The following is a 26275-nucleotide window of genomic DNA, read 5'->3' as shown; positions in this document are numbered from 1 at the left end:
TTAGTAAAGCAATTATCATATTAAAAGAGTTCAACAGGGCTCAACATACTGTAAAATTAGAAATCAGTCAATAGCACGGCCATTACATAGAACAGCATTGATTGGATGTACTGAATGCTAGCCTTGATGACAATTGATCAGAATGAACCCTTCTCACAAAGGAGTCCAGTACACTAATTGAGAAGCCATCATTAAATAGAATAGATAATCAAGAAGGAGAAGGGGGGGAGGAGAAATGGATACAAAGCTAAGGTCCTGTAGAGAAACAATAAAAAGAAAAGAGCCAAGAAGGTCTCTGCCCCTATACTAGTTCCTGAGAGTACTTTTCCAAATGCAGATGATCTTAAGAAACCCCCACAGGTCATCTCTGTAATCTGTTTCAAAGCTAGAGAACATGTTTGAAAGCACACAAACAAATGGGTTTTTCACCACAAGCATTTCCAAAAGCAAATCATCCTTAGAGTATAAAACTTCTGTCTGTGATGAATCTGTGACCTAACTTCACTGGTCTACTTGAAATCAGGCCTCAAACCACACAGCCCTGGAAAGCTGCACAGGCTGCCCTGCTGTTTTCACTGCTGCTCCAAGAAATGGGTGGTAAAAACAAGACCATGACATATTCTGTATTACAATGCCTTCAGCATTACACTGAATTTCTAAGTACAAATGAAACAAACCTCACTGCATTATAATGAAACGTTAAGAAGGATGTGCAGAAAAGAGTCTTTAGTGACAACTAGATGGCACTATTCACATTACTTTTAATGCACATTTCTTATTATACATACTGGGAGTCCCTCAAAACAGATGCAAAAGGGACTTGATCAGGTAGTTAGGAAAGAAAGAGGATCAGCAGGTCAGCTGAAGTCAGAGAGAAGAGCACTGCAGATGTTCCTAAAGATAACAGCTGTAGAAAAAACATTTGGACAACAGAGGATTAAGAATTATGTAGTTACAGCAGTCAGTCTTCACATGCAAATGCATTAAAGGATTATGAGTGGTTTTACCAAACTCTGACTTAATTCTCAGAGTCCAAAAGGTCATGAAGTTGCTTATCACTATGTCTTCTAACCATTTGTAACATTTCTCTTGATATAAGTAAGATTTCTCATGTCTGAGCTAGGCACGGTCTTAATAAGCAGCAGGCAATTAGGCATCCCTTACCCAGTGTTGCCAAACAAATTATAGAAAACAAAGTCACACTCAAAATTTCTGGTCCCTTCTGATCTTTGATAACATGCATAAATGTTCTTGGAGGGACATGGAATTTAGAGAAGCTGTCTAAAAAACTGGTAAATTAGGGCAATGACAGTCAATTACATGCAAGCTCACTGGAAAGTTAATAAGCTTCAAGTTACTTTACACTATTAGCAGAGCAGCACAATATACTTTAAACATAAAAAGTGATTATATCCAAATAACCTCTTCTTACTCCAGAGGTTAAAACCCAGATAACAGATAACCCATTACATATAATGTAAAGACGGTTTATGCTTTCATCGCAAGTTCTACTTTCCCCCAAGGAAGACTTAGGCAATAGTAACACGAGCATCTTAAAAGTTGTTTTCAAGTGACTTCTTTTCAAGCTCCAGTGTTGGAAGCATACCTGAGGAAGGACATTTTTTGAGTGCTTGCTCCACTGGGAAAAAAAAATTACATAAGAAATAAGTTGCAGTTTTCCAACTTCCCACTCACAAGTTATCATGAGAACATGATCTTTTTACTGCCATCACATCCTCCTACTGGAGGAGGAGGACATGCTTGGCTATGATCTTTTTGGAAAACAACCAACTCCTCCATAACGCTAGCACTCTGAGTGCAGTAAACAATCACAGTATAAAGTGTCTGCCAAAGGCCACTGCTGACAACTGCAAGTGAAATACAAAACATGCATAGAATATCAAGGGAAAGGAGAGGGGGAGACGGAGGGTAGGTTAAAAAGCAACTATAAAAACAAGAAACATTTCTTCTAAGCAAGGTAAGAAAGTCTCCATATGAAGTCAGGCTGGAATTCACACCTCAGCTATCACTGAGAAGTTGTTGGGTTCAATGCTTGCTTTGAATGTCACTGTCTGCATAAAAAAGTACCTCTTTGACAAACTGTTTAGCTTTTTCTTGCCGAGATAGCCAAAAGATGGCAGAGAAAACAGACACACACACACACACGCCCACTCCTTCCACAGCTGAACAAGTGATGTGTAATACTTGCAGATTCAGACATCCAAGACGAATTATAACTGTAACAAGGATGACAGATCCAACAGCTCTTCTCTTAGTGAGCTGGAAAGCATTGCATGACAGGTAGAGAGGGACATCATCTCCTATTGTCTTCTAAAAACAGAACCCAAATGAGAAAATTTATATTTCAACAATTCTGATCTCACCATCTCTTTCCCTCTCTGTCCTTTCTTTTTGCCCATTCTGTCTCCCCTTCCAATTCTGAGCAAGATGAAGTGACATAGTAAAGTAGAAGCCATAGGCCCAATACTTATTTTAGCCCTTCACATAGAACTACAATCTCTGTTAGTGCCTTAAAGACATCTGCCACACAGAAAAAGTATTTTCAATTTTAAACTCTGGCACACCGAAGAGATTTAAGAAGTATCATTTAAGATGTAAGAAGTAATAATTACAACAGAACATAATGGAAGCCATGACATAGATTTTCTTTAATTTGTACAATGCATACAGACAGACACAGGATGGGATATAGGAAAATCAGAAGACAAAATATAAATTTTAAAATATATTTTTCCACACCACTGTCCTTGGCTTTCACCAACTGATCCTCATGTCACGCAAGCAGGCACCTAGAACACATTGCCATGGCTACTGTGCTGCTGTTGGTCAGTGGTACAGTGGGAAACATCCTACCTGGCAATCACTTGTCTTGTGACATGGAGTGTAAAGTCAGCAAGTGCTTTTGTCCTCTTCTGACATCCAACACTTCATCTGCATCTTGGAATTCTGAAAACATTATGGTGAACTGTTCCATGTCTTCTCACAGGGCAAGCGTATCTCTACAACACCAGTGTCTGCAGCTCACAGGAAAACAGCTAAACAAGGTGCTGATACAGGTTGTGAAGACATGTTTTTTTAGTAGTTAAGAAATTAACAGCTAAGTCTCTAAGTAACTCAAAGATTTCTTTTAAAAAAATGTGTTTTAATGAACTTAGGTAATTTTACTGCAGATTCTTCACATTCATCATTGAAGAGAATTTCACAAGAATCTCATAAGTGTTCCTATTTTAAAACTAATATCCTTATTTGAAACAAAATACTATTTGTTCATGGCTTCTCTGCTGTGTCATATGCAAAATATCTGACAGGGATAGCAGGAAAGAATTTTAATATAAATAAAGCCCATTTTCCATGAGGATAAGTCCAGTCAAAAAACAGGAGACAAAATAAATAACATTTAGTAAACATTTCCATTTCCCACAAACCCATTTTCTGTCACTAGCTGGCAATATTTTTTCTGCTGCTCTTCCTTGAAAGACTCTTTGACTTTTTTTCTTTTCAGTCCTCCATCCCTGAAAAATACAGATAAGGAAATGGCCTTCAGTTCATGTCAGAGTAAAGATAGAAAAACATTACAATAATTACATTGCTTAGTAAGAACAACTTTCACTCTAGATGCTGGCTTTTGCAGTGCAACACTAAGTGATTTGTTCTGCCAAGATTTCTGATGCTATAAACAACAGCCTCCCTTTAATCCAATGTTTAACAAGCAAAGTATTTATTCTCACCAAATTCCACTTTCTGGTTGGAACTATCTGTCAACTCTGTTTATCTTTTTATACTTTATTAGCCTACCTATTCTAGTAAAGCTGTTCACAGAATAAGGAAATAGTGCCTCACTCAGAGTCTGTAAGGATGACGGACTACAGCCAAAGCAAAGAAAACAAGGAAGAAGTTTTAAAAAGAATCCAGGACTAAGTTTTAGATTACAAAACACCTAAATACGCCTTCAGCTCATCTTCAAAGACGTTCCCTCTTACCATGGAAGTACAGACATTCCTCCCCGAGCAGCAATGACAGCCTTGACTCTGTTGGCAAAGTGAACAGCATCTTCTTCTTCCTGTAAAAGATACCAGTGATTTGCTGTGCAGTTGAAACGTTTTCTCTATGTCTCACTTGAAGAGACACCTTTTGTCAGAAACCAGGCACTTCAGTTCATGACACAGATACACTTCAGCTGCTCCTCAGGAATGCCACTTGGCAAGTCCATGGCAATTCAAAGTAACATGTAGAACAAGGTCACAGGTCTGGCCAGGGCATGGGAATGTATGTGTACCCAGTACCTCGGCACCAATCCAATCCCAGGAAGCTGGGAACACACTGAAAGGATCACCTCGGAGGACGTGAGGTGCCTTGAATAGAGCTGGGGCCAGACTCCACATTACCAGTGAATTTTCATGGGTGAGGGTCTGTTTGCTCCACTGCAGAAGACACTCAATTATTTTTTTTGAGTGTCATTAGCAGCAGCCTGCCTTTCAAAGCTAGGGCTGAACAAAAGCTGGGGTAGGCAGTACCAGAATGGGCATTGCTGGAGTGAGAGTCCTGGCTCTCAGCTTCAGGTTGCTCAAGTGCAGTGGGCTGACACATCCATGTTATACAGCTTTCTTTGCTGTTTCCAGTATCCCACACAACCTCATTATGCCAGAAAGAAAAGAAAATCACCACACAGAGAAATGATTATAAAGTATTAAATTACTTAAATTGGTCTGACTTGCAGGGAGCTAGCTAGTAAACAGTGATTCTGAAGCAGATAGAAACTAGTCAAACGAAAACTCTAGAAAGAATTTTATGACCATTCACTTTCTAGAACTTGCACACTAGGTTAGGAAAAGTACTGTCTTCTCTAGGAGAAAAAAAAAAGAAAAAAAACACCAAAAAACAAACAAAAATCAGTAAAAAAGATAACCTTCTGGACCTAAGATCCATCTACACCTTCCTACAGTTACTGTTATATCGTCTCAAGTCTATTAAAATTAAAGGACTTTTTTTTTTCTTATTTCTAAATAGATGGATGGCATATAAACCTATGTCTTATAAATGTATACCAGGTCAGCCAAGAATTTCAGCACAAAGCAAGCTAGAGAGAGGATGCAAATCCATCTTTTAAAGTTTTGCAACTTTGTTTTGTTAAGTATGCAGTTTGTCTTGCAGCAGGCATGCATGAATGGTGACTATACTTCAGTTGTGCAGATACAAGGGCTCTGAGATATCCATGCATAGGTAAGTGACTGTGGTACAGGAAATTTACAGTCTTCACAGAAATTAGCTTAATTTATGTAAGGAGTGCACCGTGAACCTTAGAGATGGAAATAAAACCAAAATAATTAAATAAAATTACTTTCGGAGCAGCCCTCATCTACTAGGCTTGCTGTCATTATCCTAATAGGCTGCACATCCTGATTTACAATCTCTACTTAATTTTACGAGTACAGTGTCACTTCCTACTTTTTCCATTACATTGTCAATAAAGACTTGCTGACATCATGACAATAGTAATGCAGGTTTCCTCTTAGAAACAATTTGTGAGCATTTCCAAAACACAGACAAAAGCATATGTACCTCTTTGACCATTGGTGGCAGGTACCACACATTGCAGACAATAGCCCAACTGGTCAACACATTAAAAATATAGGTCATCATGGAATACTTGGTGCTGTTCCAGAATGCATCTCCAAAGCGAGGGTCATACTGGAAGACAAGAACAAGCTAAAGGGCTCAGACTGCTATCTAGGTGATACATTAAGGTGTACAGCATACACACAGAACGACAAGGGCAGAGGTAACAGCAATCAGAGATCATCCAGAGTAAAAGCAGACTTCAATGATGATACAGTAGAGGAGTACAAAAATATATGATGGCAGAAAGAGTATGGTGTCAGCTCTGAAGAAAGACAACCCAAAGGCACAGAACACCAAGTACATGCAGAATAAGAGCACATCCTTGACTATATACAAGTGCAGCTGTGCTTAGTTCTGATCATATAGGCAGTCTTTTTTTTTTCCACCATGAAGTCATATAATGACTTGTTACATGAGGGACAAATCTCATCACACCTCCTAGAAGTAATTAGAGTTCAAAACTCCATGTTTTAACATTTGTTACAAGTTAATACAAGTTAACCTGTATATTGTGGCAGAAAAAAAAGGGCCAACAGTACCCAGAATCAGACACAGCATCGATAGTTGGTTGAGGGAAAGGATTGCCTGCAACAAGCTCCCCAGGACAGTGATCATGGCACCAAGCTGTCAGAGCTCAAGAAGCATTGGGACAATGCTCTCAGACATTGGGTTTTAATGTGGGACGGTCCTGAGTTGAGCTCAGCCCCTGGCACTATGATCCTTGTGGGTCCCCTCCAACTCAGGATATTCTGTAATTCTAAGAACCCTTACAAGTAACACAGGACCCCAAACTAGGCCAGACCCACTGAAACAAATCTTAATTATAACCAGATAAAGCTACTCAATATGTAAAGATTTATCATCCACAGATATGCTGACTTGAAAGGTTTACTTGATAATGTTCATACTACTTGTAACAATTTCCATAAGATTATGCAACGTTATAGCTTCAGGAAAAGGAAGTCATGTATCTACAGCCAGAACGACTTGGCTAAAGCTTACTAGAAAGACTTGCAAGTGCCAAGGGAATAATTCAATTACTAGTGCCTTTATCCATCATGAGCCAGTAACTCCAGAACAGAAAGACCAGATAGAATTAAACACACAGCATTGTACTTTTCAAGTCGTTCCCAAGCCATTCAGCAAAATCATTTTCCATACTTACTTTGATAGCTACCGGATGGATGATCCCTCCTACTTCAAAGCTTCCCTTCTTAAACATCATAACTGACGTGTTGTTTATGCAGGTACCTGGCCAGAATGGAAACGAGTGAAAAGTTCAGTCCATTCTGCAAAAAAAATATCAGCAAATGCATACTATATTGCCTTAAATAGAATTAAGTTGCATGAAGAGAAAAAAATATTTCATTCAGAAACATAATTCCATTATGTTATGCACTAGGTAAGAGACTAAAAAGCAAAAGGGTTAATGTCCCAAACACTTGGTAGAAGTGTAAAAGGAGATCACGACTTAACCAAATAAGGAGTAAGATAAGGAGTGATTGGAGGAGGAGGGTCTTGTGAAGGAGGAGAGTCAGTTTGCGATAATGTGAAGATCTGTTGAATTACAACAGGAAAATTTAGTAGGAAAAGGAGAGATCTGACAAACTACACCTTCACACCAAATGGGGTCAACTAGTAGTCATCTGGGCAGAGGGAAAGTGAGACCTCCTGAAGCCCCTCTGACTCACTCCCAGAATAGTCTCGATCTCAAATCTCAAACTGCACTTGGGCAGGAGTAAGGCCCTGCCTTGATCACAACGTTAGAGGGGGCCAGACAGCCACCTGAGACCCCAGACTCATTTACAACTGCTGACTGAACCACTTCTTGGGGGGCAGGTCACAAGCATGTGAAAGGCAGAATAGTGCCAGTCCAGGTATGCAGGCACCATAGGAAGAGCAACTGTGACTACACTGTGAGATCCAAGGGTGGTGATCGCTCATTTTTTTGTTTCATTTTTCTTTCCTCTGTCTATCTGTCTGCCTGTTGTCTGTCTCGCTCTCTCCCCCTTTTCTCTTTTTCTCTCTCTCTTTCCAAGTCACATTAGAACATAAAGCAAGCCATACTATACCTTACTGGCAATAAGCTATGATAGATACTTTAATCAAAGTATCATAGTGGGATACAAATGAACATTTAACTGAGCATTTGGTGTCATTTCACCTTAATTTACTCCAAATGATTCTTGAACTCTGTGATCTCCACACATTACCCAGAGTAGCTCAGAGTCAGGTTGCAACATACTAAACCAAATAAACTGTCATAAAATTGTGTTACATAGTAGAATCTCACTTTAAATATCTCACAAGAGCTCAATAATTCTACAACTAAAACCAAACACCTCAGTTCTAAAGATTAGACATGATAAACTGCACTCAGTGTAAAGTGACCAAAGCAATATAGAGTTGGTTCCTACCTTCTGGAAAAATTAGAATGGGTAATTTGGCCTTATCTGCAATGTGTTCTCTGATTCTGTGGAGAGAAAATAAGATTTCAGTGTACCCTTCATTTTTGCAGAAGACTCTCATATTTCTATGCAGTTGGGAATGTAAATATGGATTCTCTCTTACATAGAACAGGAAAAGCTCTTGCCTAATAGTTCTTAAACAGACAGTGGTCTCACCAAGGATGTGTACTAGTTTCAGACCTTGAAAGTTTTATCTTGCTAAATACATAAATAGATTTTTCACAAAAAATCTTTGACAGGTTCTAGTAATGAAAAATGTTGAATTTTTGTTGATTGCTGTTTTGCTTTTTTAATAAAGAATATTCAATATTTTAAAGTTTTGTGCTGATGCTTATATATATATAAGCATATATATATACTCACATCTGAAGTTTCTCCACACCTATATATGAGAAACGAAGCTACTTTACTGCATTTTCTTCATTACTTAAAAACAACTGCTTTTAAGCAAATAATCCACTTAAGCAGATTACTGACACGCAAAATCTATCAGTTCAAGACACCTATCTGTCTTTCCTATGAATCAAGAGCATACAGTTCCTCTGAACTCCATGTAAAAGAGTATAAACAAAACATCAAATTAAAAAAAAAAAAAAAACACCAAAAAAACACAGATCTGTCCAGTAAAGGGGCACCTTTTCCCTTTTCTAAGGACTAATTGCCATAAGTGCTTGTTTCATGTTAGCTGCATTGCACCCTATTTCACGAAGATTTCAGATGACTAAGAGGACCTAAGACACCATCAAATGCCATAACAAGTCTATCATTTTCATGTTCTTAAAAGTCTAATATACCTTCTCAGCCAGGAATAGTACTGCAGGCCTTTGGAGCAGCACGGGCATCAGGCACTGACACTTCTCCAAGATGCTCTTCCAGCTTCTAGCAGCTAGGTGGTACCACCTACAAACTTGTTTAATTTCTTCTGCAAAATTTTGCATGCAAGACAGCTGAGTACTGTGGATGTTTTTAATGAGCTGCAACTGGCTTCTTCAGATAGTCTGTCAATCTCCACAAGCAAATAGGTAAGCCCAATGTTAATGTTTGCTACTGTCAGCTTCCCTTTCTCCTGTACTCACAACAGACATAACCAGACTTCTGATGCTCAAAGCTTTGGGGAAAATGTGCAAGGGTAAGGTATGATCTAGGAAAATGATATGCTGACAGAATTCTGATGTTGGTCCTGATATCCAGAATCGCAAACTTTGAAAATGAATGAGCAGGCATCTGCCTGTGGCAAGCAGCCTGATTGTGCCAATGTGGAAAGAGATTAGAGGACAAACAATCAAAAACTCCAAAGAGCAGTGCTACAGCCTGCATCTTCATCAGAGTAATTCCAAATCTTACAAACGCCTACAGCTGCCTGCCACAAAGAGATTCAGGGTCAGAACTCACTCAGCTCACAATAAGACCTCACAATTACAAGACCTGATGAGAAAAGTAAGCAAAGATCTCACTGTCCTACCTTTTCCTCACCAGATGACGATCTTTCATTTCTGAACGTTCAAACAAAACATGCTGACTGGTTTGCATACAAGATTTCAGAATAAGTCCCAGAAGCCCTCCATGTACTTGGCCAACCTGCAAGCCAAAAACTGAAACATTTATATGGTAATAATACACACAATTATTTAATTGACTAAATTCTAACTAAAGATGCATCAACTTCTAAACTTGTTCCATGAATTATAGCAATTATTTTGGGCAAAAGTGTGCATTCACTTACCTGTCTGAACAGAAGTTCCGAATAGGAGAATTTAAATGCTTGAAAATCCCACTCTATCAATAACTTTATCCTCCTGCCCAACACCGTATCTGTGAGTGCCTCAATATTACCCATATTTACCAGCTGTCTTGCTCATACCAAGGAGTAGCATCCATCACTAGCCAGGATTAGAACATCTAGTGGAGATGTGTGGTTGGCTACACAGATGCCTCCTTTCTGTGGTCTGTTTTCCCTGTAACAACAGCCATGAGAGTAATTACTTCACATTTATTCTTCAGACTGCAGGTCCCACCAGGTTATCCATCTAGTGAATGTACACCCACAACAAAGATCCTTGGTGACAAAAACATATAATGTACATACATTATCTGTATGGACAGATAACGGAGGCATAAGAACACAAGACAATTTAAAATACAAGTATAACTCTAAGCTATGTTAAAACTTCTGGCAGTACATTACAGAAGCCATCTTTCCCTTTTTGAGAATTTGAGAATTCATTCAGATTTCAGTTGTTTTGGTCAAAACCATTTTCCTTACAGCTCAGAATATGCATCATCACCGGAGAAAGCATTACAACAGCATTCATTTCCATTCTCAGAGGCATATATCAAAGACTACTCAAGCACTAAACTTGAACTCATAGATACTAAAAAGCATGGATTTATTTCCTTCCTAAATTATCAACAAAAATTATTTTGAGGCCTCTGTTAATAAACCTTCACAACTAAGCAAGCAAGATATTAGAAATAGTTACTGAAATATCATCCATAACATACTAGAGAGGTGAATATGAAGACTTAGGTTATCAAGTTGGCTAATAGAACAGTTAATGTTTTTGTGGTGATGTTTTTCTAGGCAATTATAACATGTTAAGAGCAAACATACAGGAAAACATCTAAGTCTGTATTTAATGAAGAATACAGTACTACTCCAACATTGCATTCTCTGCAAATACCCAAGAGACAACACAGCAGAGCACAAAAACATCTTGAAAGAAATCAAGACAGACAGTCTACTACACAAGTTCTACCAAGGCTGCAATTCAATATGAGTATCAGTGTATTAATGGAATTAAAACCCTCTCTGAAACTTGAGATTCAGCACTGTGTGAAATGAATAATAGACAAGAGCAGGGTTGCACCACTCACCTGTTGTGGAATTGAACAAGACCACTCAGACATCGGACACCTAATGCAGCACATGTCAGCTGAACTTGGTTACTCAGCCAGTGTTTAACCCTGGAAGAGAAAAGTCACCCCACAATTGTGCACATCAACTCTTCAAATTCAAGTATATTTCAGTTCCAATACCCTAATTCAGCTCCTCAAAGAAATACAAGAGAAGTGGAAAGAGCCCTCAGAAAACACCCACCTGCCATTTGGAAACTGTCCTACTACTGTAGTTGCTGAGACCAGCAAGAGGATGCTGAAGAAAGCCAAGAAGATGCTAAAAAGTAAAATAATCTTCATTAATTGGTAAGAATGAAATTTGGAAGAGGAAGGTGAAAGTCTTTTAATCCTTTAATTCTTTTCCAGGATGCTTCTAGCCACCATAAATAGCACCAAACTATCATCACAAAGCAGTCAAAGCCAATGAGATATGAGTACAGGTTTTCATTCAATTAATCCTCCAGTAGAAAACTGTGCTTCTTGAAGCCTATTTTACAAAAAGAGCTGCACCTTGGTCTCAAGGCATCAAGTGGAGAATAATTCATCGTCTTCAAAGAAGATGGTCAGTAATGATTATGTGATTTGTTAACACAGGCAAAATTTCTGAGTAGCAAAACAGAGAGCTACCATCAAGCTTTTAAAAATCTACTCAGAAATTTCAGTAGCTATTTCTATTCCAAGCAGTAAGTTACTCTAGAACCATGAAAGTTAGGTACTGTTGGACACTAATGGCTTAGCAAGACAAATGTTGAAGTTATTCCTGCATAAATGGTGTCCTCTACTTAAGTGACTTCTACATATTTAAGTAGACACACAGGCACTTGTGCTCTGCTATGTGCTTAAGTGTTACAAAATCCTTCAACATATTCAAAAAGAATAAGACATTTTACAAGGTTCTACTTCTTACTAGAATGTATTTATAGTTGTATCTGCCTCGTCAATGTGATAAAGTCTGTTTTCGAGTAAAAGAACACAGAAATTTCTGTAAAGAAACACATTCTGTGGGATATCTCTTTCTTCCATTCAGCCCTGCACTGACAGAACATTGTCTTTGCTTCACATCCCAAAGGTTTGGCATACAGTCTTTCTCACTTCCTCACAAAGGTAAAGCCCAACACTCTCAGATGAAACAGCTTTTATTTTACATAATGAAAAGATCTCCAGATCATTGCTATGATTTAAAAAACAAATTAGATGAATAGATGTATTTGCATGCTAATAAAATGTACAGAACATAAGAAACACGCATCTTGAGCTTTCTTTTTTCTCTCTGCAGATCTTTGGTGGCAACCTGGAAAGCAAAGTCATGTCACATTCTCTCTCATTTCTGCACTAGTCAATAACATATAACGTCATACCTTCTATTAAAAGTAATACAAAAAAAAAACAATCCCAACAAATTAGACTTGGCTCACCGAAAAGGCACCAGGAGACAGTACCGGATTAAGATCCCAGTGACCCACACAGCGGTCAGTTGCCAGCTGACGCGGTGAAAGTTGGCATTGGTTCTGCTGAGGAGATTCCAGGACAACAGCTCCTCAGAGGTGAACCGCTGTGTGACTTCATCTTCTGCAACTGCCTCACACCCCTTCTTGGCAAAGTACATAATATCTGCAAGGCTGAAGTATCCTCTATGCTGGCCAGCAATCTCCTTTTCCATGGAGGTTTCCTCTCTCTGGATGATCCCTTTGTTTCAAGGAACAAATAGAAAAATAAAGACAAAAAAAACAAGCCAACAGCATGAGGAAATGAGCCTTCCTTCCCACTCAGTAAAATGGACAACGTAGAGTCCAAAAAAAGTAAAATAACTGTACTTTTTAGAAACATCTTTCCTTCTATTCTAAGCACCATAATTGCATTGGTATGCTTTGTGTATATACTAGCACTTAATTCCATAAGTTACTTCTCTAATCCTATGCCATGTCACACCACTAAATTATTGAAGGCAACAAGCATTCAGAAGGAGCTGCAAATAAAGCCCTGAGCACAATACCTACTTCACTGTCATTTATCAAACAACGTAAGTACACACAGCTCCAAATGTTGTCAGTGTACTGCTTAGATTACAGATCTCTCCTCCTGCCTTGACTCAAAGCTAGGCATTGTTTATATTGTTGCTGATTTTGTTGTTTAGTTCTACATTTTCCACAGTATTTTCCCAGCTGTAACAAACACCTTCCTCTGGCATTTTTTCTCAGTCATCTCCTCCCCATCCTCTCTCCTATAAGAGTCATCTCACTACCAACAAACATTAAAGCTTTAGATTTTTCTCTGAGTTATGCACTCTATAAAATAAATGCACAGTAGAGAAAGAATAAAAACTAATTCATATTTCATATCTGTAAAATTAATGCCTCACAGGACAGCCACACCTGTGATCATACCGATGTTTGCTGAGGTCACTCAGAGACCAGATTCCAGCTGGTTACAATGACTAGAATTTCACTGAACCGTATTAGCTATTATTCGGGTTTTTTTGTTCTTTTTTTTTAATTTTTAAGTAAGGCTCATTTCGAGAGCTTTAATCAGCATAGCATTAACTGATCAGAATCAGAAAACTTCCTCCAGCTGCACTTTGGTCAAACTTACAATGTCCAAGAAATCACCAGACTTGAAGGTCATTAGTTAATAAACCAGTCCATGTGACTAATGACTAAGAATGGCACTAGCCAGTTCTTTTGTGGGAAAGAAGAAAGGAAAAAGAGATGTGAAAAAAAAATTTACTCTCTCTAATTCTTTCCCTATATCTAGAGAAAGTGCAAGATGTGTCTGTGATCCACAGGGTAGCAAAGCTGCTTTACTTGAGACTCAGGCATTTGTATGCTAGGAGGTACAAGAAGTAAGAAAAAAACAAAAGTGACCAATGTCCGCAGCAGTCAGACATCAGTCACTCCTAATCTTGTAAACAGAGAGAACTGTTGGAGTCAGAAATACAAAACAGACATGAAAAGAGAGACAGCTTCCCTCCTGGTTATCAGCAGTTCCTTTCTTTACCCACACTGGTTTCCTTTAATGCCTTTTATTCAGAAGGCTCAATCATTCACAGACATCTTTCTTATTATACACATAAGGCCTCATTTGTTGGTTTACAACATCAGCAACTATTTGCTCATTAACTCTTTATTTACCATCCTAGTTTTCCTACTTAACGTGAGATTAAATTTATATATCTGTTCACTCCTTCCTGGGTAAGATATCACAGTAGCTGCCTTTATACCAGATGAACAGTGCTGTGTCACTTTTGCTCAGAAATCTTACCGTTGGCGATTAAATTTTCAAGTGCCAGCACCTTCTGCATTTTTATTCCCTTCTCAATCTGCAGGGTGGCCCACTGTTCTCAAAACAAGAAAAGTAGATGGTGATGGTTTTCATTTTGTCATTTCCAGGTACTCTGTAACATCTTTACATGAATTGTCTGCCTCCTTTATTGAAGCCAGGACTCAGATTTGCAGTTTTCAAATTCCCCAGTCAATTTCAGGCACTAGAATGATGCAAACTAATATTACTGACACGAAAAACATTTTGGGAAAAAGAGACTTAAAAATGGATTTTTAAGAATAAAAGAGATGACATCAGTCTTACAGCATTCATGCAATTTGTATTAACAGAATACAAAGGAGGAACTATTTCATATTCGCAGCATTTCCAAAGTAGTAGTTGTGGTAATGAGCTTTTATCCTTCCCTGTCTTTTTGAAAAAAAGCAAAATTTCTTCTATTTGTGCAGACTAAACTCAAGATCAACCATACCAATATGCCTACTGCTAAAGTTTTATGTTGGCACAAAATGTTTTCATTATACACATATATGGGCATATGAACAGTAGCCCTCAGTACTAGATCTTCCTCAGTTTGTATCAGTACATCTGTCTTAATAAAGAACTTCAGGTTCCTGTTCATAGGCTCTGATTGTCTTTTAAGAATCAGTGACCCACTCAGCAAATGTCCTCACCTACATTAACTCTTCCACCTACTACGGACAAAAGTCCATCCTTCTATTCAAGCTCTTAACAAACAGTTTGTTTCTCATCTTACTGACACGCATAACCATTTAAGCAACACATAGATTGACCACAAAGAGTTTTCATTGCATTGCAGACCTATAAATCTGCATGTGTCATTGACTTTTGACTAGATTTGTGCTATGCTTAAGTTTTGCATGGTTCCTAACAGCTCCTTTCTTAGCTATCGAACTTAAACTCAATGACAAGACAAAGACAGTTATCCTGGCAGAATCAGGATGTTGTAATTACCTTCGGTTGACTTTTGCTACCTGCATCTTGGAGGGGGAGGGGGAAGGGAACAAACAAAAAACAAACAAAAACACCCAAAGGAAAAAAACAAGGATAGAAAGACACAGTGATGTGAGACATTAAACTCCATTAAATCCATCTTACATAAAACCAAGGGGGGGGAGGGAGAAAAGGCAACAAAATACAGACCTTTGCCTTATCTACACTAGAAAATTAAAATACAGTGTACATTTAAAATGTAATAGCTGTTCCAGAACCACTTACTCCCTAAGAAAGCTGAACTGGTACATCAACCATCTCAAGCTGTGATAACACGTGGTGAGTCATTCAGGAGTGGGAATCTAGGAGATATCAAAAAAACTACAGCCCACACACTGAGAAAAGAAAGAAGATACTCCACGTGAAAGAGAACATTCTGGAAGAAAAAAAAAAAAATCAAGGTAGACATGTGGAAAATTCAACCTGTACGCATTCTGCTGCTGGTCCTCAACCTTTCCCCACTATCCAAAGGTATGAGGGATGAGAAGAAAAAAGATGGGGAAAAAAAATCACCAAAGTTCAGCAAATAAAGATCCTTTTCTTACTCTCTTCTTTCTCATATTTTGTCTATCACCCTTATCTTGCCCATCATGCACCTACATGAGCAGCCTGCCAGTGGCAAGTACCTCCAGAAATCAGTTTGCCCTTACTGTCTTGAATATCTCAAGAAGTCTACCTTTGGGTTCCCAAGTAGAAAAAGGGTACAATCACTAAGTGACTCACAAAAATATATTAACTAATTCAATGAGCAAGGTAAGTCAAAAACCAAACAGACATTGAAGAAATTGACTCGTAAAGCAAAATATCCAGCCTCTCAGCTGAGAGAAATAGTGGGACAAAAGCAACACTCTGTAATTAAGGAGGCAACTAAGGCAACAAAGGCAGAGGACAAGGCAGATGAGGAAGGGCTTCCAGTAGAGGAATGGTTAGACATTAGCCTGGAAAACAGCATCTACAAAAATTCAGCTGGGGCAGAGCAGGCACATAAGATACAGTTACATATTTTGTAACACATATATCTAACACAACACCTGGGAAGCATCCTATGAAAGCACTGGGCAATGGATATAAGCAGCAGAAAGGTAACACCTTTTCATGGAACTGACAGCTAAGTTGTAGAGTTCATTGTCGAGAACATACTACTAAAGATCAATTGAAATGGGTCCAAGGAACATTAAGGCACAGGCAAAAATCATATGGGATACATAACACAAAGTCACTTTTCCTAACTGATGAATCAGCACAAGAGGTTGAAGCAGTGGGTAGTAGGGAGAGTATTCTTAGCAATACAGCTGTACGTTCATGAGGCGTTTAGGCTTTTCATCAAGCACATAAGCTGTCTCCTGCCAAAACCAGGACTAGGTCAATCTTTTGGACTGATACAGCAGCTTAGTTACCATCTTCTCCAGCATTCTGTGACATCTGTATGCTTAATTTGTTTCTATAATATGAAATAAGGCTTTTTGATTGCCTTTGTTTTGTACGGTATTGAGACAGAACTGTCTGTCTGGTCTTTGTTGCAAAACTGTAATGAGAGGCTGTTTTAAATAGCTTACAAAACCACAGATGTTGTAATTAACACAGAATTGAAGAGCTGAATGGACTAACTTCATTCCTAAGTTTGCTGAGTGAATGACAACTCAGATACCGTGCTTTCCTCCCACCCACTTCTCAAGTGATGAGGACACAAAAAGTCCAAACATCCCTCAGGTGATCACACTTGAACTACTGAAGATTTGACTCCTCAGCTCCAGCAGCCCATGCGAGGTGCCCTATAATTACCTTCTGAACAAAAAGAGTATCCGTAATATTATATTAATTACTCTCTTCATAGTATGTAACATTATAAGCGATATGAAACCAAACACTAACTTTTTAAATCTCATTTCTTCTGTTTTTCTTCTCTTTTTTCCTTTTAAGTAGAGCTCAGTGTGTCGTTCAGTATTTTTTTTTCTGTATTGTGTAATAATTCATTTTTATCTCTTTATCCTTCCATTTCCATGTTTTACTATCTCTCTTTTCCTATGACCTCTCAAAAGCTTTTACTAATCACTGACCAAACTGGATTTTTCAATCTTCTTCTTAACTTTGTTATCATGAGTGACAAAGGCACAGTGTTTCCCTTAGTGAAATTACTCCATATAAAGTTTTCTGAGGTAATAACCAGAAGACCAATGGGTTTTTAGCGCCAGCGAAAATCACCATCTATGATCAAGCACCTATTTTTTTTCATCAAGCTATCCTATCTAGCCTCATTTTCCCTCTTCCTGATTTTGGAAAAAGATTTGCTCTGTTTCAAACAAACAAACATCTAGATCCTGTGCTGGAAAAGAAGCAAGGGACAAATTCAAGCATTTCTATATATGAATTCCATCTCGCTCATTTATATCAATCACTGTTCTCATTCCTAAAACACTTCAGTGAAGATGGAAATCAGAAAGAGGCATTTCATCAAATGCCAATGTTACCCATCGCCTATGAACAAATTTTGCAAACCTGAGCTCCAAGCAAGTTCAGTAAGGGCTGAACTGAAGGTATCCTTTCTTTGCAAATGCAATACTGAAAAAAATAGTATTTGGACTTAAAACCCAATTTTCACATCTACTCTTTTATTTTTCTCAAATTCAGAAAACTTGGAGGAAAGTAAATCATGTTTTTCTTTTTTTTTTCTTCCACATTTGTGCATTCATTTAAAGTTGTACAAAGCAAATATAGACTGCTTTTAGAAATTTTCTATTTATTTTGCAAGACTACATAACAGACTAAATCAAATGCATAACAACAGATAATCCAGTCAGCATCCAAGGCTGGATTTCTTGTAAAATATCAATCAGTTGTTACATACTGCCTAAAGAGCAGATATTGCTGGAATACCGTTGCTACCACACTGATATACAGCTCTAAGGATTTTTGGAGTACTTACTGGACAAGGCATCCTATTTCCCCACTCAAGCTAGCAACAAAAGAGAACAGTCTTTCTGCATCACCTTGTTAGCAAGAGCTCAAACGAATATTGTCACAGCTAGAAACAGGTTGACATTTCACTAGGTTATCAGTGCCAAGTTGCTCACGTCTTGAACTGTGTGTAAGTCCGCCTTAAAGTTTATTGCAAGCTAATAGCAGTTTCCATAGCGCTACTTGGTATGATCCCCAGGACTTTCAGAAGAGGCCCAGAAGGTGAAAGCAAAGGCCTTAGCCCAGCATTTCCCAATACTGCTCACGCTTCCTCAGGGCAAAGTGAGTCGTAGCACAAGTAAAGGGGACCCAAAATACCCTCCATCTTCTCCCCCATTTCCCACCAAGATGCATCTATGCTACTCTTGTGGCGTGAGAAGCCTTTTGCATAATACCTCAGCCTAAAAACAGCTAAAATTAATCAGAATATAAGGACAGCTTAAATATTTATTTGCTTTCAAGAGAGCCAGGAATCAACTTTCAAATGAACGACAAAACCAAAAAATGCCTACATAGAATCGGCATGAACTGCAGTACTTTTTGTTGTGCTGTTATTAGCTGCTGCAGAATTGGGAAACTATACATTAGAGAGATCAGATCACAGAGCTATTGACTTATTACTTTTTTCTCTGATAAAACAATCCTATATTTTGAAGGCAAGATTAGCATGCTTGTAAACTTCATACAACTAAAAAATATATATATTAATATACTTTTCAAAGAGAAAGTCTTCCTACAGAAAGCTGTTCCACAATGGGTCAAATTTCCTTTGAAAATGGGAAAGGCATAGAGGAGGAGGGAGGTAGGGAGAAAAAAAAAAAGAAGAAAAAAAAACCAACAACAAGAAAACCCACAACAAATATTTAAATATCTGTCAACTGCAACAGTAAAGCTGTCAAATGAACTCTTGAGGTTCTTACAAGCCCTCTTATTCAGATACCAGTAAGAGTTTCATCACCATACCACTGGCTGATAAAATATGACACATAAAAGCCAAAATTACATAGTGCCATTGGTCATATCCCACTGATATCAATATCTGAAAACAACTGGTAACACCTACAGGTTGCAGCCATTTCCACTATCTTTAAACAGCTGAAGACAGTCTCTGTCAAAGAGTTCTTAATCACTATTAAAAAAAAAAAAAGAGACAGAGGAATTCTAATAAGACAGAAACTATAGAGAATTGTCAGGGCAGGAGAGATGTAGTATTAATTATATCACATTGCCATGTGACGTGTTTAATACGACGAACTGACAGCACCTACTTTTGGCCATCAGTGGGCATAAAAAGATCAGACCTGAAAAACAACATGAAATCCTGGCTTATTAAAACCTAAAAGAAACTTTCATAATTATCAGCAGAATCAGGATCTTAGCCATGACCTGTTCACTTCTAGAGAAGTGCACTTCCAGAGGGTGACTCTGCATTTCTTGCAGAGCAGAAGTTGTGACTGCTGGATCACACAGAATTATAAATGGAATTGAAACAAGTGCAGTCTGTACTCTTACCTAGAACAGTACTAATTCCTGTAATATAACTGAAACAACCAAACCAAATCCATTAAACTTACACACTTGTCAAATACTTTTTTTCTTTTTTGCCATTTACAACTTCTCATAAATTAGTGCATCATTTTAATTATATTTGATTTCCCCAAAATATAGTGTGAAATATTGTAACCAGCTTGAACTATTAGCAACATATCGTGGAATCTCTACTTTAACACGAGAAAACCTCAACCTGATACTGTACTATAACCCAACACTTGACTAAATATCATTAAAAGGTATCATTCAAAGGAACCATCATGTAAGTCAAAAATGGGAAAAAAATCCCGCCAAAAGTCAATCAAACAAACAAACCACACCTGTCCCCCCAAAAACCCAACACCCTATATCCAAAAGCCTCAGAATTAATGGAAACATTCCTGGTGGCTTTAATGGCATCTAATTCAAATGAACAGGTATTTTAAAAATTAAAAATGTCCTGTAGAAAACACATACTTTTTAATGTAATTCTCAACTTACCTCCAATGTTTTTATTACAATTTTCACATAGACATGAGAAATCCCCAGCGACACTCTAAACATCGAAGGCAACAGAACTAGCACTACAAATGAAGTCAGCCAGATTAACAAAGTTTTGCCCTCTGCAAGGCTATAGCCCTGTCTACTTTCTTCCATGCTTGCTCCTTTAAAATATCAACCTGCTGACTTTTTTAGAATATTTGCTCATCTGCTGTGGAGAATCAGGCAAGCTTCAAGAGACAAAGGCAAACAAAAATTACACATTCTAAAAGCCCAAGGAGAGAACTGCTAAAAGTCCTAGGAGAGAACTGCTGCACCCTAAATGTGCCACCAGAGATGCTCTTAATGATAGCAAAATTTTTACCCCTTCTCCCGCCCTAGCTCCACCCACTTCCATATAATTGATAAGCAATTACTCACCTGATACAACACAGGGTAGAAGAATATATGTCTGGTAATAAGGTGCTGTCAAATGAGAACTTGTCAATATGTCAAATAGTTTACCCAAGGTGTCCTGCCAATAAATTATAATACAAAATCAAGTAGGTATGGTTTTCAAATCATCTAAAATGTTCTCTTCTAAAAAAACACAATGCATAAAAAGAACTTCTCCAAATGAAGACTGGTCAAATTACTGTCTTCCTTACTCAGACTTTCTATCTCACATTGAAATGACTGCCTCATTTCAGTATTTCACCACAAGAACCAAACTGAAGCTTTAGGTTTAAGTCAGCTACTTGTTATTTGTTTGTTTTAATACCTCTGAGATGTAGATGCAAATTGCAGCAGGCAGGAATCAACATCAGAAGCAAATAAAACCTGCTCCCTCTTGTTCTACAAGAAATTAGCCAAATTGTATCACAGGGTTACAAAATGCAGTGTGGTGACGAAACAAGTCACATATCTTTGCAGGAATCCAAACACATTAGAAGGGAAGTTTCACCTTCTATCCTATGAAACAGCAATAATTTAGTATAGTATTTTTAGGAAAGATCCAGTACAGCCCCTAATTCCAGCCCCTAGCCTGCCATTCTATATGCATCAGAGAAAGGACAGAAGTAACTGTATCCCTAGAACCTATGGGGAGCCCACCAACTCCACTTAAAACCTTACCACAGAATAAATCAGTTGACATTGGTGGAATGACCGCTCTGGGAATGACTTCCAAAGCAGTTACGTGTGGATCTGTGAAGGATCCTTCCTTTGCAGGTGGTCACATTCCCAAGCTTTCATAACTGCAAGGGCTGTACATTTGAAACTCCCCCATCCCCATGTACCATGGTCTAGTTTGCGTGGTGGAGCAGCCTCACTCCATGCACACTGGATTCTTCAGGAATTAAAGCAGAAATGCTCTAGAAAATCTGACCCATATGCTCCAGTCATTAATAGAAACATAAGAATCAGAGTGTGCTGCCCAACACTAAGTCCTCCAGTTTGTACTATGCACCCAAGGACCAACAAACAGGCTCCTTGTTACAAGCTCATGATACCATCACATGCTTCACGTGCCATAGTCAAGTAACCTTTTGCGTCCTCAGATTTGCTGCTGGATGCCAGACTTCAGGTCCTCATAACACCACTGCGCCTTCTTCCACAATCTAATTTTTGTCTTTTTCCCCTCATTATTTATCTGCCTCTGATAATCTATTTCTGAGCATGTTACATCTTCTGGAAAAAACTATTTTGTTATATTTTTATGGTTTCTGCTTTCCCATCACTCTTTCTCTCAATGGCAACTATAAGCCCCTGACTCTGCCATGCAACAGGCCCTGCACCGTACGCCGTTACCCACCATTCCCAACCCATCTCACTGAAAGTTATAGGTTCTTCTAGGCTTCTCTAGAAACAATATTTCCTTGTTAGAAAAACAGTTCTGTTTGCTCATCCCTCTTTAGCTGCCACCCCTTACATTCTCATTTCTGGCCTCTTCCTATAGCTGCCTGCCCTGCTAGCATATGGTCGCACAAGGCAGGCGGTTGTAGATGATAGGATGCTGATCCTGAGGCACAATGCAGCACAACTGAGAGCTTCAGCTTCAGCACAGGTGATTGGCATGCACGCCTGCTGGGTGCTAAAACCTGTGGGCGGGAGGGTGGAGGTAGTTTCTGGGACCTGACTTGAGTCAGGAAAGGCGGGCCAAAGTAAATATCAATAGCCCATCTGGACATAACAGTGAGGTGTTGCAACAGCCTTAATTGGCAATAAGCCTAGGTATAGGTAAGAGGGATCCTTTCTTAAAAGGAGACAGATTTCCCTACCCTGCACAGAGGAAGTAGAGTTTTCCTCTCCTGAATGAGGGAGACTTGTTTTCCATCCTGTGAGAACTTATCATCTGCACTTCCTCCCTAACCTTTACCAAGTCATATTCCCACAAATCAGAAAAATAATGCGAACAGACAGTGTAGATCTTCCCTTTTACCTTCTAAAAAGACAGAGCACCCAAACCCCTCCCAGGCTCACCCTTCCACCCTGCTGAGTGACAGGACTTCAGCCCTTCGTTAGCTGTAATTTTCCTGGCAAACCATTCAGCCCAAGACCTCTGAGGCTTCCTCGGGGCTGCCATGACAGCTTCCACAGGTATATCACCAAAAAAGCAGAACACGTAGCAAAGTTATGCCTGCTAAGAAGTACTACTGAGTAGAGAAGGGGAACAAAAAAAGTACAGGGAGGGGAGGGAGCTGGGATGTTGACAGTCTATTGCTCTTCATCCACCATGTCACATTTGCCATAGCAACAGAAAATTCCAACTTTTTGTCCAACTGCACAGGCAAACATATCTTTTTTGTGGCCATAGAACAAATACCTCCATTGTGATTTAACAGTCTGAGAGGTTACTTATGACAGAAAGCAATTTTTCTGAACCTTCTTCTTGCTAGTATCAGCTTATTCTGACATGACTCAGATGCTTATTAGCTGCTTTTAATCCAGACAGATGACTTTTGAATCCCAATAAAGCTGGGAAACATTTGTATTCTGTGAGAAATGGTCATTCTGCCATAACAGTGTTAACTGCCCACTCTTGGCTCTCAGTTTTTGAGGTCATTCTACTCATTTGTTAATATTAGGCAATGCTTTTTTGTTGTCTTAGGGAACTGGAACTATGACCCATTCATTTTTCTATTGTGTGGAGAAGCAAACATAGCACTGACTGTTACCATTATTAACAACAATATTAATATTAAAATAATAATAATGAAGAAGAGCCCTCTTGGTTTTTGATTAAACTTTTCTGATGTTTCAACCTCACGTTGTGCAGACTCCTCACCTGGTTGCTAAACAAGAGTGAAATAATCTCTGGTACCTTTGGTCTGCTTTTTATAAAGACTAAGGTTTGTACTTCACTTGTGAGAGATCTCCATGTCACCAGAATTACTTTAAAGATCACCCGTTCTATGGTGAGCAATTTCAGTCTGAATATTCATATACGGAAATTACACTGTTCTCATGCAATGAAATGCAAATATCCACACCTCTGCATCCATACTCTAACTGACCTATCTCTGCTGTTCTTTAGGTCAGCAGAGATCTCATCTGTGTCACAAAATAGGTCTGTATTTGCATCTGACCACAGAGGAGTTGTGCTACCTATAGGTTATCTCTGCCTGTCAACCGTTTAACTATGACACTGAAGAAGTACATTTAAGCATTGTATTACTCATTAGGATGATTGTAACATGTTTAGCTCTGACCACACTAGCATTATGGTTTCCTCAGAAGATAAATTCAGTCATTACAAAACCTTAATCACCATATCAGGATACATCACAAAATCTGGGAGTCCACTAAAGATCTGCCTACATTTGCTTAACTCAACAGTGTACAGATCAGACGATTAGGCGTCGCATGGCTTTCAGTGCACATTTGACAATACACATCTTGTATATGATTTGCATACCATTAATCAAAGAATCATGGAATTATTAAGGCTGGGAAAGACCTCTCAGGTCATCTAGTCCAAACATACACCCAACCACCCCACCATGCCCAGTAACCATGACCCTCAGTGCCACATCTCCATGGTTGTTAAACACCTTCAGGGACGGGGACTCCACCACCTCCCTGGGCAGCCTGTGCCAATGCCTCACTACTCTTTCCAAATATCCAACTGGAACCTCCTCTGGTGCAACTTAAAGCCATTACCCCTCATTCTATCACTGTTACTGACTGACTGAACAATCCTAGTTCCCTCATCCGCTCCTTGTAACACTTGTGCTCCAGATCCTGCCCTTCTTTGGATGCGATGAATACTGAAGAATAATTTGTCAATGCCCAACATTTCTCACACTGATTAAATGCATAAAGTGCCCCCATTGCTCTGGTTTAGAAGTGGCTGCAATCACAGTACAGGGAAATTTGGGGGCAATTTCTGAAAGATGCCAGAATGCATGTTCATTTTCACCATTTTCTCCACAAACAGCTATGTAAGCTGGTCACATCCTTACAGTCTTGCTGCTTTTTACCAAGGCAACATAATCCACATCACGGTTTGCTCCAATACATCTCTTCAGATGCATAGTATTTATTACGCATTCATCTAATGCCCTGTGGCCAGGATTGCAAGAAATGCCTGATAACTATTTCCCATTCATCTTCTCAGTCGTTTTGCATCACCTGAAGAATTTGTCATCCCTGTTCATTTATAAGCTTATTGAGGTAGGAAAATAAAAACACTTAGCCAGTTCTTCACTGTGAGAATAGGTAAGAAGTGCAACATTTCTCCTCTTCTGAGTATTAGTACAATTTGCATGCATTTAAATATACTTAATTTCATTTAAATCTAAGTATGCCAGAAATAGCCATTCTTCTTCTAAGTTTTGCTGACAGGTTTAAAGGGAAAAGAAAATGCACTGAAAACATTCATTTCTAATGGAAGATAAGAATACATAAAAATACATGTGACACTCCCAAATCAGTGCAAACACCCCTTGAGAGACTGCAGGTGCGTAAATATGCAAAAACTCGTTTTTACTTATGCAAAAAGCAAATAATAAGCTTACAATGTAGCTTGATGAAAGACAAAATTAAGCATTTCCTTTCCTGAAATGAAGTAACCCTAGTGGCCTTTACAACAGATTCCTATCTCATTTCTAAGAACACTGTAACTTCCACCTCTCCCTTTCTCAGGCGTTTTTTAGAGCTGCATTCTGATCAGGAACACCTGCTAAAAATGTGGGGGGAAATAGAACATGACTGCAAATATTAAAGGGAATATGACTATTAAAACAAGTCAAAAACAGAAACTGCACAGACTCTGTTCATACCATGAGGAGTGGTGCAATGTGCTTTTGTCAGATAGCTGTTCTACGTTATTTACTGTCTCCTTACCAGAATTTCTGAGGCATTTAGCTCAGAAGATTCCCACCACCATTCATAGAAGTGCATCTCCAGACACATTCACAGCAGCATACCCTGTTTCAAAAGGCAGGTGGTTTTCCTTCTGCAGATGCTAGCTCTGCCAACTCTGTGCCAGGACACATTTTGAGGTGGAATGACACAGGCTTTCTACTTCTAGTCAGGAGTATAGTCTGCTCCACCCACACTCCCAGCAGGATGACCCAAGCAGCTCTGTTTCACTGCTGTTTTGATGCTTTCACTTAAAGTCCAGTCCAGCCAGGACATCTCGGTTTGCCCTCCGGACCCACCTGCTAACCTGCCTTCCTCAATAATGGTATTGTTTCTCCTTTAAGGGAGGAATTCACACTTGGGAATTACTTGATTTCACAGAACCGCAGAATCATTTGAGTTGGAAGGGGCCCTTAAAGGCCATCTAGTCCAACCCCAATACAAGGAACAGGCGTCTCTCATCCAGTCGTTACAGTGGGAAGGCGAAGGGATGGGCTGCAGAAACACGCCAAGGTCGGCACAGACCTCACAGACGGTCACGCCGACAGACCACCGGCCGCAGGTAAAGCAAGGCACGGCACAGGACGGACGGGTCGTGCCGATCCCTGCCCTGCCTCCAGCGACCGCTGGGGGCTCCCGCCGCCGCGGCGGGA

At 39.0% G+C, this 26275-nt stretch overlaps 1 protein-coding gene across 3 annotated transcripts; it reads right to left on the bottom strand.

Moving 5' to 3' along the window:
• Positions 1-2657: 2657 nt before the first annotated feature.
• On the bottom strand, positions 2658-26247 carry LOC100544441 (glycerol-3-phosphate acyltransferase 3-like). 3 transcript variants are annotated; one of them, XM_019614617.2, is made up of 13 exons: positions 25922-26247; positions 20700-20793; positions 14262-14334; positions 12419-12689; positions 11206-11280; positions 10983-11072; positions 9970-10063; positions 9571-9686; positions 8058-8113; positions 6806-6891; positions 5581-5709; positions 4002-4081; positions 2662-3533 (listed from the first exon to the last, which is right to left on the bottom strand). In XM_019614617.2, the coding sequence occupies exons 3-13, from the start codon at positions 14299-14301 to the stop codon at positions 3419-3421; spliced, it is 1152 nt and encodes a 383-aa protein (XP_019470162.1). In that variant the 5' UTR covers positions 14302-14334; positions 20700-20793; positions 25922-26247; the 3' UTR covers positions 2662-3418. The 3 variants fall into 3 exon arrangements, with proteins under 3 accessions (XP_019470157.1, XP_019470162.1, XP_019470161.1); XM_019614616.2 differs by lacking the exon at positions 25922-26247 and adding an exon at positions 22189-23045; XM_019614612.2 differs by lacking the exons at positions 20700-20793; positions 25922-26247 and adding an exon at positions 20280-20631 and having other exon boundaries at positions 2658-3533.
• Between the last annotated feature and the right edge of the window lie 28 nt (positions 26248-26275).

The sequence above is a fragment of the Meleagris gallopavo genome, chromosome 4, assembly GCF_000146605.3.
Source record: "Meleagris gallopavo isolate NT-WF06-2002-E0010 breed Aviagen turkey brand Nicholas breeding stock chromosome 4, Turkey_5.1, whole genome shotgun sequence".
In the NCBI taxonomy this organism is placed as follows: domain Eukaryota; kingdom Metazoa; phylum Chordata; class Aves; order Galliformes; family Phasianidae; genus Meleagris; species Meleagris gallopavo.
This window is presented reverse-complemented; position numbering and strand designations above follow the sequence as displayed.